The 19,419-nt window shown below is 33.1% G+C and overlaps 2 protein-coding genes across 2 annotated transcripts in view; one reads left to right on the top strand and one right to left on the bottom strand.

Annotated features, from left to right (window-relative positions):
* LOC148948009 (uncharacterized) overlaps positions 1-19,419 on the bottom strand; it is a 280,284-nt gene that overhangs the window by 91,128 nt on the left and 169,737 nt on the right. The gene's annotated exons all lie outside the window — the stretch shown is intronic.
* Positions 1-19,419, top strand: part of LOC148948011 (uncharacterized) — a 65,059-nt gene that overhangs the window by 31,336 nt on the left and 14,304 nt on the right. The window contains exons 3-4 of the mRNA XM_089095762.1: positions 3,119-3,289; positions 6,466-6,797. Coding sequence (XP_088951888.1) covers positions 3,119-3,289; positions 6,466-6,797 — 503 coding nt within the window. The remainder of the gene's footprint in view (positions 1-3,118; positions 3,290-6,465; positions 6,798-19,419) is intronic.

Below are 19,419 nucleotides of genomic sequence, written 5' to 3'. Positions count from 1 at the left end.
CCCCCGCCCATCATTCCCCCAAACACATCATATCAAAATTTTGAGATAGCCATTTCGTTCAGCGTAGTTGGTTTCCAAATAGAAAATATGTTTTTGAGGAGGACACGCCCCTATAACCCTCAGGGCAAGTGTTGTAAGTTATGCCCTGGGGCTATACATGGTTTTTATAGAAGGCGTTGCTTCAAAAACATCAAAATAGGGTCATTCGATTGGAAACTCAAAGGGATAGTGCCTTTTTTAATAGTCGAAAGTGATTGGAGGGCAACTCGCCCCCCCCCACGCCCAACATTTCCCCCAACACATCCAATCAAAATTTTGAGATAGCAATTTTGTTCAGCGTAGTTGATTTCCAGATAGAAAATATGTTTTTTGAGGAGGACACTCCTCCACAACCCTCAGGGCACGGGTTTTAAGTTATGCCCTGGAGGCATATAAGGTTTTTAAAGAAGGTGTTGTCGTAGAAACTAAAAAAAAAGCTCATTCGAATGATAATTCAAAGGGCTAGTGCCCTTTTTAACAGTCGAAAGTGATTGAAGGGCAACTAGCCCCCCCCCCCACCACGCCCATCTTTCCCCCAAAAACATCCAATCAAAATTTTGGGATAGCTATTTTGTTGAGCGTAGTAGATTTCCAGATAGAAATATATTTTTGAGGAGGAAACTCCCCCACAACCCTGGCTCATTCGATTGAAAATTCGAAGGGGTAGTACCCTTTTTAATAGTCGAAAGTGATTGAGTGGCAACTAGCCCCCCCCCCACACACGCCCATCATTCCCTCATACACATCCAATCAAAATTTTGAGATAGCCATTTTGTTAAGCATAGTTGATTTCCAGATAAAAATATGTTTTTTAGGAGGACACTCCCCCACAACCCTCAAGGCAAGGGTTTTAAGTTATGCCCTGGGAGCACATAAGGTTTTTATAGAAGGCGTTGTTGTAGAACCTTAAAAAATAGGCACATTCGATTGGAAATTCAAAGGGCTAGTGCCCTTTTTAATAGTCGAAAGTGATTGGAGGGCAACTAGCCATCCCCCCAGACCCTTCATTCCCCCAAACACATTTAATAAAAATTGTAGATAGCCATTTTGTTCAGCTTAGTTGATTTCCAGATAGAATATATGTTTTTGAGGAGGATACTCCCCCACAGCCCTCAGGGCAAGGGTTTTAAGTTATGCCCTGGGGGCATATAATGTTTTTATAGAAAGCGTTGTCGTAGAAACTTCAAAAAAAGCTCATTCGATTGTAAATTCAAAGGGCTAGTGCCCTTTTTAATAGTCGAAGGTGATTGGAGGGCAAGTAGCCCCCCCCCTCTCACGCCCATCGTTACCCCAAACACATCCAATAAAAATTTCGAGATTGCCATTTTGTTCAGCGTAGTTGATGTCCAGATAGAAAATCTGTTTTTGAGGAGGACACTCCCCCACATCCCTCAGGGCAAGGATTATAAGCTATCCCCTGGGGGCATATAAGGTTCTTATTGAAATGTTTGTCGTTGAAACTTGGAAAAGGGCTCATTCGATTTGAAATTCAAAGGGCTAGTACCCTCTTTAATAGTCAAAAGTGATTAGTGATATTTTTTGTTGTTGTTGTTGTTTAGACCAGTGCACTTCGTATCGAAGGAGTTGTCGTGGGAAGTTCGAAAAGGGGTCACTCGATTTAAAATAGAAAGGGCTGATCCCTTTTTAATAGTCAAAAGTGATTCGAGGGCAACTAATCTCCCTTCCACTCCCACCCTCCCATTTGCCCATTATGTTTAAAAACTAAATGTTGCCTTAAGATTAAATCAAAATGCACTGTGATAATGATAACTCCCAATAAGGCATATCTCTAGTATCCCAATAAGCGCTGAGGGTATTATATTCAAACTTTTGGTGTGACTTCTGCTCTTAAAATTTTACCAAAATCAAAATAGTGTAAGTGAATCCGAGCTATCAAAGAAAGTAAATAGATTTTTTGCGAATGGTATCAAGTTTTCCATTTCAGGTCAACTAGAAGAGTTATGAAACTAAATTAAACAGTACTATTTGTGTCCAGATTTATAAAAGGGTGTATGTTGTCAAAAATTGCTGAAAATTTTTCTCCAGCAAATAAATAGCAGGCCAAACTATAAAGTTATAAAAATCGAAAAGATTTAAAGTATTATTTTCTTTTTCCCTGAAAAGACTATGTAAATTTAAAACGAACATAAATTAATTAAAAAAACTTTTCCACAAAATAAGTTTTTCAAAGAAAAGTAAAGAACTCTTAAAAAAAAGAGCAAAAATAAAATCAAATGATCTACCAAGCCTGAAACCATCACAAATCAGCATCAATAAACAAATAAAACAAAAATCGAACAAAAATTACAATAAATAACCGAGTCAAACTCAAAATAAGCAAAAATTAACATAAGTTGGGCACAAGAACTCTATGCCTTCCCAAGGCCACAATAGAATTCGCACTTTACTGGAAAAATTATAAATTTTTTTACTTTTATAACTTTAATAAATCAAATAATTTTAACATTTTGATTACTAAATATCAGTATATGTATATTAAACTGACAATGCACATTCATTTGTATTTTTTTCAGTAAAGTGCAAATTTTGTTCTGGCCTTGCTGACACTTCTTTTGACAACCTTTACACATATAACGGGTTTTGATTTAGCTCAACACTCTTCAACATTCTCTCAAAACACTCACCTTAATACCTTTAGCCTTTCGGAGACCCCGGAAATGTTCCTCACCCTATTACCGAACCACAAAATGTATATAACGAATGGAGCAAATTCTAGGACTTGCAGCCCTTGCCCTTAGGGCTGTGGGTGGATCGCTATTGGACAGCTCAGGTATGTGGAGTAAAATGGATCTCTCAAAATTTTAATTGGATGTGACAGATGGGACTAGAAAACAGGTGTTTGGGAAGGCGAGTGATGGTTTCTGTCTAATCACTTTTGGCTCTTAAAAAAAGCAATAGAACCTATAATTTCCTGTCAGATGAATTCCTTCTGAATTGTCTATGAAGACTCATTCCATACGAAGTTCCTTGTTGAAGAATTAAATAAATAATATATAGGTCCCACTTCGCTCTTAACTTAGTCTTAGGATTCCGATATGAGTTTTTTTTTTTTTTGCAGAAGTTGAAGACGGAGTCCCAAGCGATAATGAAAATGTTCTTAGATGCACGCCATCAATTTTTTTGTCAAAACATCAATGCAATCCTTATACATCTTGTTCTGGCACATCTGCAAAGCACAAGCCTGATTTTGACCCTTTGAAACTGGAGTTGAGTACTAGCAAGGGCAAAGGTATGTTTTCAAATATTTTGGGTATAGTTTAAGCTATGTTTTTGAAGGCACACCTAAGTCAAACGAAAGTCGAATTAAATTAAATATAATCATTTCAGTCGCAGATGATAGTATTTTTGAATTGTGTCAACCTATTTTCTTCAGTGTATTCGCAATAATAAATGATAATAATTGTTGATAAATATTGGCTTTGCTTTAACCAATTGTAACTAGTCTGGATTGAACATTATTTGGAACGTAATCTGATTGTATAGGCCATGGTTACCATCATCAGAAAATTTCAACTTTTTGCAATATTCTTTTCAAGCTTTGCTGAAAAGCTTTTCAAGCTTTTCAAGCTGGGTGTCAAAGTAGAAGCCGAAAGTTTGTCTCAATTTTGGGCTTTAAATAAACAACATTTTTGTGTTTAATTACTTATGAAGGTAAAAGATCGTGAAACATTGATAAGAAAAATAGGTTTCAGGTTAAAAGTATCAGCTGTAGCTTTTTTCCTAAAGAACAACAAACAACAAGAAAACAATAGAGCATATTTGTAAGACTATGTAACTTTCTCAGGACGAATTTTTCATCGTTATATCCAAGGGCCGTCATGAGCAAAACACTTGTAGATACAACAAGACTTACAGTTCTATTAGAAAATGGCTATGCACAATTTTCAAACGTTTGCTTTATTCCCAAACCCTCTACACAAGTAACTATATATATTTAGTCGAAAAATTCAAAATGCAAGTATGTCAGAAAACACAATATTATCAGAAAACACAATAATCAGAAAACACAATATCAGATAATCACAATAAGCAGAAAACACAATATCAGCAATATTAGAGCAAGCTGCTCTAATATTGCTTCTTTGCATGCAAATATTGATGTCCCAACATCTGAGCCATTATTAAAAACTGAAATTGACCAAAACTATCGTTGAATTAAAGATTTGGCAACAGGGATAGATTGTTAAGATTTAATGACCTTGGTAAATTCTTAGAGTATTTATTCAATGCATTTCCAATTTTGTAATTCTTTTATTCAACTAAATAAGGGTCTTCCCTTTGGGAGCACCTCTGTCAGATTTCCTGGGGCATATCTGCGTTGAACACCTTGAAATTGGAACATTACATGGAACAAATTTATTTAGAACATTACATGGATGACGTAATATCGCATTGGAATTATGGGGAAGATAAGCTCTTGTTTTTGTTAGATCACCCTGATACATATGACAGAAATTTAGAGTTGGAATTGCAAATAAAACACCGTTTTAAGATATGCTAATTATTCGTAGCATTGATAAACTTATTCTTACTATTTACAGAAACAGATATTTTTAAACATAAACAGATAAACATATTCGATATAATTTATGTAAACGTATTTTAAAGGTATTTTAAACATAAATAGATTTTCTAAACATAACCATATTTTATATATGTTTTTAAATTTAAACAGATTGATAAACAGAAATAGATATTTTTTTTTAAGTCTGACAACCTGCCACAAGATAAATGGGTTGTCGTAATTTCTCTCGTAGATTTTGCCCCTAACATTATCTCTGAATCTTATATTACTGCAGAAATAAAAGTTTAGAGACTTACTGTTTAGAAACGGTTATCCCATATTTTTTCTATTAGTAATACAATTTGCCTTAATTTAAAAGACCCTCTTCAAATCAAAGATGTTTTACCATGTGAGGTTCCTGATATGCCCTCATATATAACGTACAATTACTACGGAAAAAAATTACTAAAATTAATATGAATTTAAAAGAAAATTGCCCACAAAATAATTTATACGTAGTCTTAACTATTAATTTCAAAATCATATAATTCCTAAAATCTTTTAAAGATAAAACTCTGTTACTCGCCAAAGAGGGGTTTATCAAACACCATATTATTGTTTCTATTAGTATATTGATCTAACACCAAAACTTCGAAACCGTCTGCAACAATATAAAGATGATACAACCAATGCCTTAAATTCTAATTGTGCTAATAGTTCTTCTGATTTTGCTCTAAGCCGTCATGCATTTGATAACCCCAGCCTCACGGTACTTTTTGAAAAATTCTTACTCATTAGAAATGATTTATGTGAGGTAATAAGAATTAAACTCGAGGTAAATAATAATATTTCTTTAAGTGGGGATTTGGAGGAGTAATCATTCGACGCTTTATACACAAGTTCAATTAAAAACGATTTCAAATCATATTAAAAACAATTAATCAATACCAGTGAACATTTTCCTAATAGAACGTTGATGTTAGCTGCCAAAAAGGCAAGAGCAGCATTAAAACCGTGTTATTAATTTTTTTTTTATGATTGCCACAGTGAACTGCATTGTTTTTTTCTATCTAACTGTCTTAGTGTAACTTTGTTGAGGTAAGGATTCTGGGACTGTTCTAATGTTCAATTTTAGTTTTATTGATTTCATTTTACTATAAACCTTATTTCGTTTATTTTTGGTTTGCTGAGGACGGCCCTTGGATATATTGCAGAAATATTCATTTGAGGTTTGAGCAAGCTTTACTGTCTTAAAAATTTCTTATTGTTTTAATTGTTTTTTTTTTAATATGGAAAGATAGTTTGATTTTTGTCATTATTTAAAAAAAAATTGGGATTAGTGAACAAATCTGATGTGTTTCTTGTCCATTAGAATATTATATCTAATTGAAACTAAAAAAAACATACGCCGTTTGAAATGATTTATTTAATTATTGATAAGTTTTCACTTGCCAACACGTAGAAAACAAATTTTTTGTGAATTAGATCTGGTGTTATATTATTTTTGTATAATTTGGTGTATATTAAAAATTCTTGACCACTTTAAAGATCTTTATAGAAAAATTAAATACAATGGGCAAAATCAATAAACTTTCTGTCATGGAACAAGAGAAATATTGTAACCTCTGTCTTTATCTTTTCGATTTTATGTATCTCTTATAAATTATAAAACTAGTAAAATTCTGAGAATTTTAGTCTAAGATCTCGTGAAAACAAGGGCTAGACGAGCATAGGTTTTAGCAAGTTTTGAATGTGCTTAAAAGTTAGTTATTACTAATTAATGTTGCTCAAGCATAATTTAGAATAAGTAATCAAACCCGGTTCATATATCATATATGTAGTTTCGCTAATCAAAACTCAAAAGTACTTATTGGATTGTAATCGATTTTTTTTTATCCTAGACACCGCTATAACATCATTGTTTGACAGCAATCCTCCCAGACAAGGAAATGGAATACTTACGTCTGGTTTAACCACTGTGTTTCTCAAACAAGAAACAAATGCAAATTGTGAACATAAACCACAAGGTGATCTCCAGCTGACCCACGATTTGGATCTGTTTGATGAAAACGGTTTCCATGAAAACTTGAATTTATCAAATACATTTCAGTACCAACGAACACACTTTGGGGAAAAGGCATTTGAGTGTCAAGTATGCAACAAAGGCTTCGAATGTAGTTCTCATTTATCTAAACACTGGAAAATTCACATGGAGAAACCTTTTGAGCGTCAAGTATGTGAAAAAGGATTTACTTTTCGTTTTCTTTTATCTAGCCATCTAAGAGTAGTATAGTAAATACAGGAACTGCCTCACCTAGGTCACCCCATCAATATACATAATTTTCAGACCATTTTAAAATCAAATATTGCACATTTTGAACTTTTTCCATCCCTACTTGGCCTCATTTTTGTCCTTTTTCACAATATGAACACGGGTTTCTGCCTCACTTACATCACCCCTTTAATTATATTCCATTTTTCCTATACTACTGATAAAATGTAATAATTTGGTACGATTTAATATTTAATGGATAGTTCGTTATACTGTGTTAATATTAAAATCTAAATAATTATTATTACCTTCCCCTTTTCTTTCTATAATCTTTAAAATCATACCTTTATCTAATTTTTAAATTTCCTTTAAAAATCGCTTAAGTGCAATAAAACAAATTTTCTGAATCAGAAACAATTTTTTTTTAATAACCTTTGGCTTTCTTCCCAGAATTCCGTCATTCAATGAAAAAATTCTGGGAAGAAATCTAAACACGCGTCAGAAACAACTTTCAGGGTCTGTAAAAAATATAAATAAAATCAAACAGGGTTACATAGGTTTTATTGGGTAAAATTAAAAAATTGATTTTTATTTTTCTTATAAAAGATGTAATAAGGTTTATGCTACTAGAATAAAGAAACGAGTTTGCTTTGAAATATTGTTTTACCAGGAAAAAAGAAAAAATCACAAGAATTTAAAATATGCCCACAAATTTAAACCCATCCAAGTACTGACAGGGTCCGACGTTTTGTGACTTCCAGGATCTGACAAAGCTGGGTATTTTCAACGTGGTATTTATAGGCCTTTAAGGAAAATATCGTTCCAATCTCTAGATTGTCACTCAATGAATGTTTTAGCCCTTAAAAGGGCAGTTGGTTAATTTAAAACCATTAATAATAGCGTTCTCCTTTTTAACTAGAGTCGTACTTTTTTTTCCACAGAATGCCAGTCTCGGATATTCTTTAATTAAATAAAATAATATTAGATAGCGTCTGACAGTTGATTCACAAATCCTATATGTCTTCAAACAATGCCTATTAAACTCACCATCACTATAACCAGTATTGTTCATTTGTTTTTTCAAATAATTCAATAACTGTCCTTTATTAGCATAGCAGAGAACTGCTAAATATTGAAGATGATTTTCTGATATGTTTAGCTTCACTATTGCTTCACATAGGTTTAAGTTTGGTTGCCAAAATTCTCTTCTTTCAAGGATAATACACTGAATATATCTTCATCAAACTTGAAGGCACCATGTATTCGAAGAGCTCGCAATGCCGCTTTCATATTTGCAATTAATGTTATAGAATTGTCAATACTGTTAGGTTAGGTATCACTACTAAAACTCACTATCACTATAAGCTGTATCGTTCATTTGTTTTTCCAAATAATTCAATAACTGTCCTTTTTTAGCATAGCAGAGAACAGCTAAATACTGAAGATGATTTTCTGATATGTTTAACTTCATTAAAGATTCACAAAGGCTGAAGTTCGGTTGCCCGAAATTCTCTTCTTTCAAGGATAATACACTGAATATATCTTCATCAAACTTGAAGGCACCATGCATTCGAAGAGCACGCAATGCCACTTTCATATTTGCAAGTAACGTAATAGAATTGTCAATACTGTTACTGCTAGCAGATTTTCGTTTACGTTTACTCAATTGGTTTCCTTTTTTAAATTCATCCATTTTCTTCCATATTCCAAGAAGAATACCCCTCTCACTTGTAGTCCCCGAAGCCGCGCCACGCCGAAATGACGGCGGCGAATGTGTTATTGAGTATCGGCGGCGGCGCGCCGCCGATTTTAGACGCGCGGCGCGCCACGGCGAGCCGATTTTTCTGATTAAAAATAATAATAAAAATTCCACTTCACCAAGCACGTTCAACCTCGATTTTAGTATGGATTTTTAAATGGTTGGCTAAAAACATACAAGAACAATATGACAAAACAGGAATTTCTTGGGCCCTGTGGAAAGTGTTTATGTTCACCGTCGATCAGACCAAGTAGAATTCTCATTTTTAGCCACTAGACCCAGGGAAACCTATTATGTGTTTATGTTTAACATCGCATTGTTCCTATAAAATCTCGTGTTTAGTCATTTCCTTGTTATTAATGATTTGGGCTACTGTATGTATAACTTTCAAATTTTGTAGTTCAAACATCTCCTGTTCATCAAATACATACGAAAAGGAAGTGAAAAAAAAAACAAACAAATAACAACATCGAAAAAACACTGTATACAAATCAAATACCATGGCTTAATAACACCAACAATTTTAAATCAGCGGTTACATCACTTCATTTACAATTGATGTAACAAAAGTGAGTTTGTTCACACTGCCTGGAGCCTTTATGCAGTCACTATCAGTACTGTCGTGCTAGAAAGTTGTTTAGCTGGGGCACATGTGGCCAGTACAGCCAGAACTTGACGAGCGTAAACTGCCACTCGCGGGATCTGATACTAGTATTGGACCTTGGGGTCCCACAGAATGCTGCAAATGGGCTTCTTCTTGGAATAAGAAGTATTCCTTGGTATCTGCTGGAATAAGTTGTTTTATAAGGGAGAACAAACCTGCACCTTCACCATAGGGCTCCTGTGCCCTAAACTACAGATGAACTGAACTGCACCTTTACCCTCTTTTCTTATCAACACGGAAAAACCCTCCAAAATTCTTTTCTGAAAAAAGTGGTCAAGCTATAACGTTTAAAGTCAAAGTTTAAGGCTACTTCAACTTCTATGTGCTCTGATAACTGTGCAAAAAAAATGTAATTCATTTCTATAGATAAATTTCTATACTAGCTCTAGATAATCTACCCAGAGGGAAACTACCGCAAATCAGCATCGACCCAAAACGAATAAAAATAACAATAAATACCTGAGTCAATCTCAAAACGAGCAGAAATTAACAAAAGTTGGGCTCAAAATCCCTATGCCTTCCCAAGGCCAGAACATAATTTTCACTTTACTGAAAAAATATAAATGTTTTTACTTTTATAACTTTAATAAATCATATAATATTAACATTTTTATTACTAGATATCATCATGTTTATATTAAACTTGCAATGCATATTAATTTGTATTTTTTTAAGGAAAGTGCAAATTATCTTCTGGTCTTGGGAAGACTTAGGAATTTGAAGCCCAACTTATATTAATTTCTGCTCGTTTTGAGTTTGACTCTGTTTTATTGTAATTTCTGTTTGTTTGGGGTTCCATTTATTTATCGATGCTGTTTTGCGGTAGTTTCACACCTGGTTGATTATTTGATTTTAATTTTGCTCATTTTTGGTTTAATGGAGTTCTTTACTTTTCTTTGAAAATACTTATTTTTTGGAAACAGTCTTTTTAATTAATTTCTGTTCGTTTTATATTGACATAGTCTTTTCAGGGAAAAAGAAAATAATACTTTAAATCTTTTCGTTTTTTTTAAGAATTTAAGTTTGGCCTGCTATTTGTATGCTGGAAAACAATTTTCAGCAAAATTTAACAACATAGACCCTTAAAAAAATCTGGACATAAATAATAGTGTTTAATTTAGTTTCATACCTCCTCTAGTTGTCCTGAATTGGAAAACTTGATAACATTTGCAAAAAAATTTGTTTACTTTCTTTGATAGCTTGGATACACTTACGCTATTTTGATTTGGTCAAATTCTAAGAGCAGAAGAAGCCCTGAAAGTTTGAACATAATACCCTCAGTTGTTCTTGGGATACTGCTGAGATGCCTTATTGGGAATTAGCATAAATACAGTGCATTTTGATTTAATCTTAAGGCAACATTTACTTTTTAAACGTAAAGGCAAATGGGAGGGTGGTCGTGGGAAGGGGATTAGTTTCCCTCCAATTACTTTCGACTATTAAAAAGGACATCAGCCCTTTCTATTTTCAATCGAATGTGCCCTTTTCAAAGTTCCTACGACAACTCCTTCGATACGAAGTGCCCTGGTCTAAACAACAACAACAACAAAAAAATGATACATTATACCCACATCGATCTCTACTTTAAAAATGTCAAGCCTTCCAATCACTTTCAATCATTAAAAAGGGCACTAGGCTTTTCGATTTCCAAACTAATGATCCCTTTTTGAGTTTCTACGACAATGCATTCTATAAACACCGTATATGCCCCCAGGGCATAAATTACAACCCTTACCTGAAGGGCTTTGAGGGTGGGTGTCATCCTCTAAGACCTAATTTCCAGAACTTTCAACTACGTTAAACAAAATGGCTATCTCAAAATTTTGATTGTATGTGTTTCGGGAAATGGTTGGCGTAGATGGGGTGTTAGTTGCCTTCCAATCATTTTCGACTATTGGAAGGAGCACAAGCCACCCCAATCTCTAATTGAATGAACACTTCGAAGTTTCTACGACAACTTCTTCGATATGAAGTGCCCTGGTCAAAAGGAAAAAAAATAATACATTGTGCGAACATTGTTCTTATATACCTCCAGGGCATAAATACAAAACCCTTGCCCTATGGGTTGTGGGGGAGTAACCTCCTCAGAAAACATATTTTCTCTCTGGAAATCAGTTACTCTGAACAAAATGGCTATCTTAAAATTTTTATTGGATGTGTTTGGGGAAACGGTGGGCATGGAAGGGGTGTTAGGTGCTTTCCAATCACTTTCGACTATTAAAAAGGGCACTAGCTATTCCAATTTCCAATCGAATGAGCCCTTTTTGAAGTTTCTACGACAACTCCTTCGATACGAATTGCCCTGGTATGGGAAAAAGAAAAATAAATAATACATTGTGCCAACATTGTTCTTTACTTAGACAGCGCGAGTGCGCTGCCTATGACAACATCCTAAATTGCCTAATGCTCTTTTACCTACCTCTTTTCATTCGAAAAATCAGAAGGAAAAATGAACGGAATTTTAAAGTGGAAGGTAGAGTTTTTGTTTAAAGAGAAATTTCTTCTTCTTCTTCCTACCAGACGATGTATGGCAAGCCCAAGAAGACAGTATTGACTTTTGAGAAATAGATTAGCTGGGATGACGGTTGAAGCCCGGAGGTCGATATCGATAAGCAAAAAAGGGAGAAAAAAAAAAAAAAAAAAACGGCGGCGCTTTAGTGCCGCCCCCACCGAGAGACTCAGCAGCGGTGTCAGTGCGGGGTTGCATCGTCGGCGGTACGCCGCCGTTTTTTTTCGGCGGCGCGCCGCGGACTTTTCGGCGCGGCTTCGGGGTCTACTCAGTCTAGTATCCAAAGTGGCACTAAAGAATCCTTAGGGAAAGTTGCTGGTATTCCCTTACCATGAGACATCTGCAAATAGAATAGTATGGTTAGTTTAAGCATACTGAACAATCATAGGGAAAGTTTAAGGTTACATATCCACATATTACTTTAAACACGGACAGGATGAAAATAATAGTAAAAGGGCTATTTACATAGTCATTAGTTTAAAAAACTTGCAAGTAAAAAAAGAAGAAAAAAACAATTCGATTTTTAATATTATTCCTATCGCTAAAGTTTTAATTCGTAATGAATAGTTCAACTTCAACGTGAATATTCCTATAACAAATTCAAAACTCGAATAAACTTCCTTTGTTAGATCTTGGAATTGAATTCTCAATTAATAAGCATAAGAATCTTAAAGAAACAAGCTACATAGCCCATCTTTGTTCGAACTGTGAAGAGAAACTATATGCCTTTTGTAATGATAATAGAAAATGAGCCCAAATAGGGCGATTAATGAAACGAGCAATACTAGCGGGTGGAAAGTAAGAAGAGTTTTATTTATGTGTTAAACTTTACAGACTTTTACTAAACTTTATAATATTTTAAAATATTTTACAAAGTTTACTAAACTAAACTTTACAATATTTATAAGCATTTAATCCACTTTTTTCAATCAGAACTGTGCCAAGACTTAAAGAAGCAAGGGGTGACATAGCAAAAGCACAAATTCTGATAATATTATATATTACCATATTATTTACTATCAATGACTTCCATGATTGCATTTGTTTCTGAAAATATAACGCAGTGAATATTGGATTCATTAGCGGGTACTTGATCTAATACAAGTTTAATTTCTATATAAGCAGTTGATCCACTTCGATAAATATTCGATTCATGCTTTGAAACTTCAAAACAAAATAAAGGATATTCTGTTTTAAAATCACTGTAACTTACAATTGTTGCACTGTCACGATTTTTATATTTATATCTTAACGGTAAAACTCGTTGGTAAGCGTTAGAATAATCTTAATTAGCATCACTGAAATCACATTTAAAACTTTCCTGTGGATATTTATATCCATTTACTCTCACTTCAGGTCAAATATCATATTGTTGGCGTATAACTGTTATCTTTTTCAGATTTCTGTAACATACCAATAACTTTAGCTGCATTATAGCGTTCACTGACTACCCTCCATGTCAATAATTTATTCGTTTTATTATCACTTTTATAGGTATTACAGACTTCCCATCGTAATTCAAATGACCTACCCTTTCCTAATTCAGCTTTTAAGTTATCCTGCATATTATTAGCTGCGCTTTGACTAAAGTCGTCTGAAAGTTCTATTGAATTTTTAACAGTAGTCCTAATACCTACATATCTACATAATCAATACATTTTCTATTGATAATATATTAAACATTCTGAGCAAATTGAATCAATTATTTGTTAAAGAAGCTTCATCATTATTTCGCATATTTGTTCCATCCAATCGTGTTATTTTCACTTTTGCATAAAGATAACTATCACTTGGAAGAATCCAAGATTCCACATATTTTAAAATGAAATTATACTTAGATTGTTGATATACATTCACATTATCTTCTCTATTTTCTGTATATTCATATTTGGTTGTAGAATCAAAGATTTTCAAACAGTGAAGGTGGGTCTTCGATTGTCACTGAGGGAGTCAACAAGAGCATCACCGGGGATGTAGTTTAAGTCCCTCCCCTAAAATCATTGCATCCAATAAGCCTTTATTTGAAACTATGTCTTTTAGAGATCTCACATCATTTAACTCTCTTTGATTATAATCTATCCAATCTTTTCCATATTCAATCACTCTTTTTTCAAATAATTCCAGTCGAGGTTTAATCATAGTGGACCACTATGATTAAACTCCATACATGGAGTTTTATGTACTCCATACATAAACTCGCTCCATACATGGAACGAGCTTCATCTTTTAATTTTTTTATGGACGTCTTGAATAATTGAGAATTGAGAATATTTTTAAAGAAACTACCAATCCCGCTACCATACTGTCTTGTATACAATAATTGTTTCTTATTGATGAACATAGATTATATATAAATTGTATTAAATAATTTCGGTAAACTTTTTTCAAATCCAAAACATATTCAATATTCTTTCCATTCAGATCAATTAACCTACCAAATTGATCAGTTAGTCATTTTTAGCGTGGTGATATATTCGTTTCGTTTGATTGGAAGATAGTGCCTTTCTATACGAATCTTACAGAGTTGTGTTCCAGATTTTGTTTTTGGAGCAAAACTCCAGATCACGTAAGAAGCTTTATTCCCATTCACAATTGAACTTTCAACTAATGAGCAGTGAATATGTACTTGATCAACATTTCTTGTAATATTAGGAACTTTAGTACCTTCATTATATTCACTACTTAGTTCACCTCCATTTTCAAATCCTAAAATAAAAGATAAATCACTATTAAACCGGAATTTATAGTTCTGTTTCAAAATAATTACAAATTTTATTGTTGCTAGATTGGATGATATACTGATTGGGCATCGATCTAGGGATAAATTGAACTAACGAGTTTAGAAATAATTTAAACCCTCTTCATCATACAACCCATTGGGTATAATATCGTTTACCCATTCATTCATACTTTTTTTCCTCTGTATTCAAACGTATTGTTTTTAAATTGATTACTAATCTTATACCATGAGTACCATAATTTATACTGAGTTAAAGCTATTTCATAATCAGTGTTTTGATGTAACGTGATCGGATTACTTGTAGAAGGCTGTTCGATTCCCCTTTTATTATCACTAATAATTATCAAAACCATATAATAGAAAAGCGTTTTTAATTATAAAATTCGAATTCTGAGATAGTTTTTTGTAAATAGTATTGAATACATTTTTCTTAATTAATTTAAAAAAAAAAACTTTCTGAAAAATAAGTTTTTCAAAGAAAAGTAAAGGCCATTTTAAACTTAAGCTCAGCAGATACAAATACCTGTTAAAATTCAAACTCAAAATGACCAGAACATACTATTAAAGAATAAATTAAACCCAAAACGAACAGAAATTAAGTAAATAATCATAGGAAAAAACATACAACAAGTAATAATATAAATGAATAAATAGATCTCAAAGTGAGTAATGCTGAGATTGAGTATCAAAATCAAGCTTAAAACGAAAAAAAAATATATTCCTATTGAAGTATAAATGAAACTTAAAACGAACAGAAATTAAATAAACAATCAATGCAAACAAACGTACAATAGATATTAATTTAAATTAATAAATAAATCTTAAAACGAATGAAATTTAAATTGAATATGCAAATCAAGGTTGAAACGAACAAAAATTACTATAAACAAGAGTTGGGGTATCACCTCCTCTCACTGTAAAAGTCTAAAACCTACTGCGTCATTGGCGCTTTACTGAAAACTATATGCGTCTTGAACAGTCTTGGAAAGTATAAACAAAATCAAATTGAATATTTGATGTATAATGATATTCATTGTTGAAAGATCCATCCGTTCAAGAATTTATTTCACTATAATTTTATTTTTATTTTCAATGTTGTAAGAACTGGAAAAGAAAATATTTGTAATATAATTCGTTTTCAGTCAAGCGCCAATGACGCAGTAGGCTTTTGGTTTTTATTTACAGTTAAGGAAGGAGGCAGTATTCAAACACTTGTTTGTAGTGAAGCTATATTCGTCTTGGAAAACTGTAAACAGAGCTAATAAATTAAACTGAATATTTGATGTATAATTATATTAATTGCTGAAAGCTCATCAGTTCAAAATGTCGCTATAATTTTAATGCTTATTTTCAATATTAAGTACAAAAGGAAATATTTGCCATAAAATGGGTTTTCAGTTAAGCGCCAATGACGCAGTCGGCTTTTGGTTTTTATTTACAGTTAGGAAAGGAGACAGTATCCTTACACTTGTTTGTAGTGAAACTACATTCGTCTTTAACAACTTTAAAAAGAGCTAATAAATTAAAATGAATATTTGATGCAATATGAGTATAATTGCTGAAAGCAGATCAGTTCAAGATATTAATGTAACTTTTATGGTTACCTTCAATATTAAGTGAAAAAGAAAATATTTGTCAAAAAAATGGCTATAATCAAAGTGCCAATGACGCAGTAGGTTTTAGACTTTTACAGTGAGAGAAGGAGGTCATACCCAAACTCTTGTTTGTAGTGATTTTTGTTTATTTCAAGCTTTATTTGCATATTGGACTTAAGTTTCTTTCACATAAAAATTCATTTATTCATTTAAGTTAATATCCACTTTATATATGTTGCATTGGTTGTATTTTTAATTTCTTTTTGTTTACTTTCAAGTTTTATTTATACCTCAATAGGAAAACATTTTTTTTCGTTTTAAGCTTGATTTTGATATTCAATCTCAGCATCACTCATTTTAAGATCTTTTTATTCATTTATATTATTACTTGTTGTATGTTTTTTGCTATGATTTTTTATTTAATTTTTGTTCGTTTTGGGTTTCATTTATTCTTTAATAGTAATTTCTGGTCGTTTTGAGTTTGAATTTTAACAGGTATTTGTATCTGCTGAGCTTAAGTTTAAAAAGGCCTTTAAATTTTCTTTGAAAAACTCATTTTTCGGGAAGTTTTTTTCAATTAATTTTTGATCGTTGTTGATTGAAAAAAGTTTCAAGTTTTTTAAAAATTCCTTATTTCAAAATCAAACTTTTTTAAAAAGAATCAAATGTTCATCAAAGTATCAAAACTGGAACCAGAGTAACAATATCAAAGTAAAAAAATGGGTTTGTGTCAACCTCGGAGTTTTTGTTATCTGATGTTTGAACTATTTTTAATAAAATGGCTATCTCAAAATTTTTATCGGATGGGTTTGGGAAAAAGGGCGTGGGGGGGGGCTAATTACCCTTGGGTCTCTTTTGACTCTTTAAAACTGAACTAGAACTTTATATTTTCAATCAAATGAGCCCTCTCTGAAGTTTATACAATCCTCCCTTCTATGAAAACCATATCTATCCCCAGAGTATAACTTACAACGCCTGTCCCTGGGCCCTTGGAGGTTGTTTCGATCCCGGAGTTTTAATATCTGATGGTTGAACTATTTTTAACGAAATAGTCACTTCAAACTATTATCGGATGGGTTTATCCATCCGATTAACCCCAAGGCGTGGAGGGAGGGAGGGGCTAGATGCACTCCGGTCTTTTGTTACTCTGAGAAAATGTACTACAACTTATAATTTCCATTCAAGTTAGCCCTCTCTGAAATTTACACAAGCACCATTTTCATTAGAACCAAATACGGCCCCAGGACATATCTTACAATGCCTGCCCTCCGGGTCCTGGGAGGTTGTGGCGACACCCGAGTTTTTGTTTTCTGACCTTTGAACTATTTTGAAAAAAATGGCTCTCTCAAAGTTCTTATCGGATGGGTTTGAGGAAAATAGGGCGCGGAGAGGGGGGATATTTGCCCTCCGATCTCTTTTGACTCTCAAAATGTGAAAGAGAACTTTCAATTTCCAATCATATGAGCTTTATCTGTCAGAAACGAGAACTTTCAACTCTCAGAAGTTTATACGAGCATACCTTCCATAAAATTTATGAACGAGAACTTTCAACTCTCCGAAGTTTATGCGAGCATACCTTCTATAAGAACCATGTATGCTCCCAGAGCAATACTTACAACGCCTGCCCTGGGCCGGGGGGGGGGGGTGTTGACACAGGAGTTTTTCTTATCGGACCTTTGATCTATTTTTAACGATGACCATGCGTAAAGGAGTTTTTGTTATATGATCTTTGAACTATTTTTAACAAAATGGCTGCCTCAAATTTTTTATCAGATGTATTTGGGGAAAAAGGGCTTGGGGGGCTAGTTGCCCTCTGATCAATTTTGACTCTTAAAAAGGACACTAGAACTCTCGATTTCCAATCGAATGAGCCTCCTTTGAAGTTTATACGACGACCCCTTCTATATGAAGTGCCTCTGGGAAAAAAATGGAGTGTGAGGGGAGGCTAGCTGCCCTCCAATCACTTTTGAATCTTAAAAAGCGTATTACAACTTTCAATTTCCAATCAAGTGAGCCCTCTATGAAGTTTATACGAGCATCCCTTCCATAACAACCATATATGCCTACAGGGCATAATTTACATACCTATCTCTTTCATAATAACCATATATGCCCTTAGGGCATAACTTAGATCGCCTTCCCCTGGGGGGTTGTATTGACACCGAAGTTTTTCTTATAAAACTCAATTAATTTTTCTTAAAAATCTCTTTAGAAACAACGCTATAGCGTTAATACTTAGCAGACTATATAATTTTTCAATCATATCATTTGCATTCAGGTAAATCCCAGTTCCTTGCTGAGGTTGTATAACATCAAAGTTATCTTTAATAGCTTTTAACCCCCTTCTGTAGATTTTTACGAGCTAAGACTTTTTTTCTAATTCACTAGATTTCACACCTTTCATCTTTCCTCCATATCATTGATTAAGTGTTCGAATTTGTTTAGGGATGATTTTTGAACTTCGACATCAAGAAATAAATTAGTGTACACCTTGTTTTCATTTTCTTTTTTTACTCGCTTCTATTGGTTTCATTTTGATGGATCGATGATGAGAATTGTTATAATTGTCAACGAGAGAGGGTAATACATCTATCCAGCGTTTGTGCTGTGATGAGTAAAATATTTCCATAATTTCACTTTGATCATTCTATTAAACCGTTCAACAATTTGAGCTTTCAATTCACTTTCAGATGAGAACCAATGAATTTCATTACTCTTCAAAAACATTTATCATAACAAATTCTTTACCTTTACTTGTTTGTAATTTTTTAGGTTTTCTATTTTTAAATAAATCTGTAAAAGCATTAATAATTTTCTTACCCATTTTATAGATTTTCTTACACCAAGCATATTTACTAAAACAATCGATGACTGTGAGAATATAATTAAAATTGTTATTTTCACTTTTATACTTCTGCATATCAACCGAATCTGCTTTCGACTGATCACCGACACTATGAATTTAAACGCGTCTATGTCTAAATGTATGATAAGCTGGACGCTGTAAAGAATAACTATTTTGATTTTGCAACACTTCTTTGATTTTAGTTTTTTATACAGTAAAACCATGTTTTTTTAATTTTCTATCTAAATCATCAATCCCTGAAAAGTTAAAATAATAGAGTTTTAAAAGTTTCTTTTCTACGCAACTCTTGTCGGTACAAACACCACTATCTTTGATCCTGGATTTTTGCGCATTGCTTCCTTTTTTAAAAAATATTTTTCTTAAAATCACAAAGTGTACAAATGCCTTTAATCATTCGCATATCATTTCTTTTGAAAGTGTCCAAATTAAAGATTCAGTTGCAGTAACCTT

This window comes from Artemia sp. Qi Xiang Cuo, chromosome 10 (genome assembly GCF_049724085.1).
Source record: "Artemia sp. Qi Xiang Cuo chromosome 10, ASM4972408v1, whole genome shotgun sequence".
Classification (NCBI taxonomy): domain Eukaryota; kingdom Metazoa; phylum Arthropoda; class Branchiopoda; order Anostraca; family Artemiidae; genus Artemia; species Artemia sp. Qi Xiang Cuo.
The sequence above is the reverse complement of the archived record's forward strand: the minus strand, read 5'-3'. Positions and strand labels throughout refer to the sequence as shown.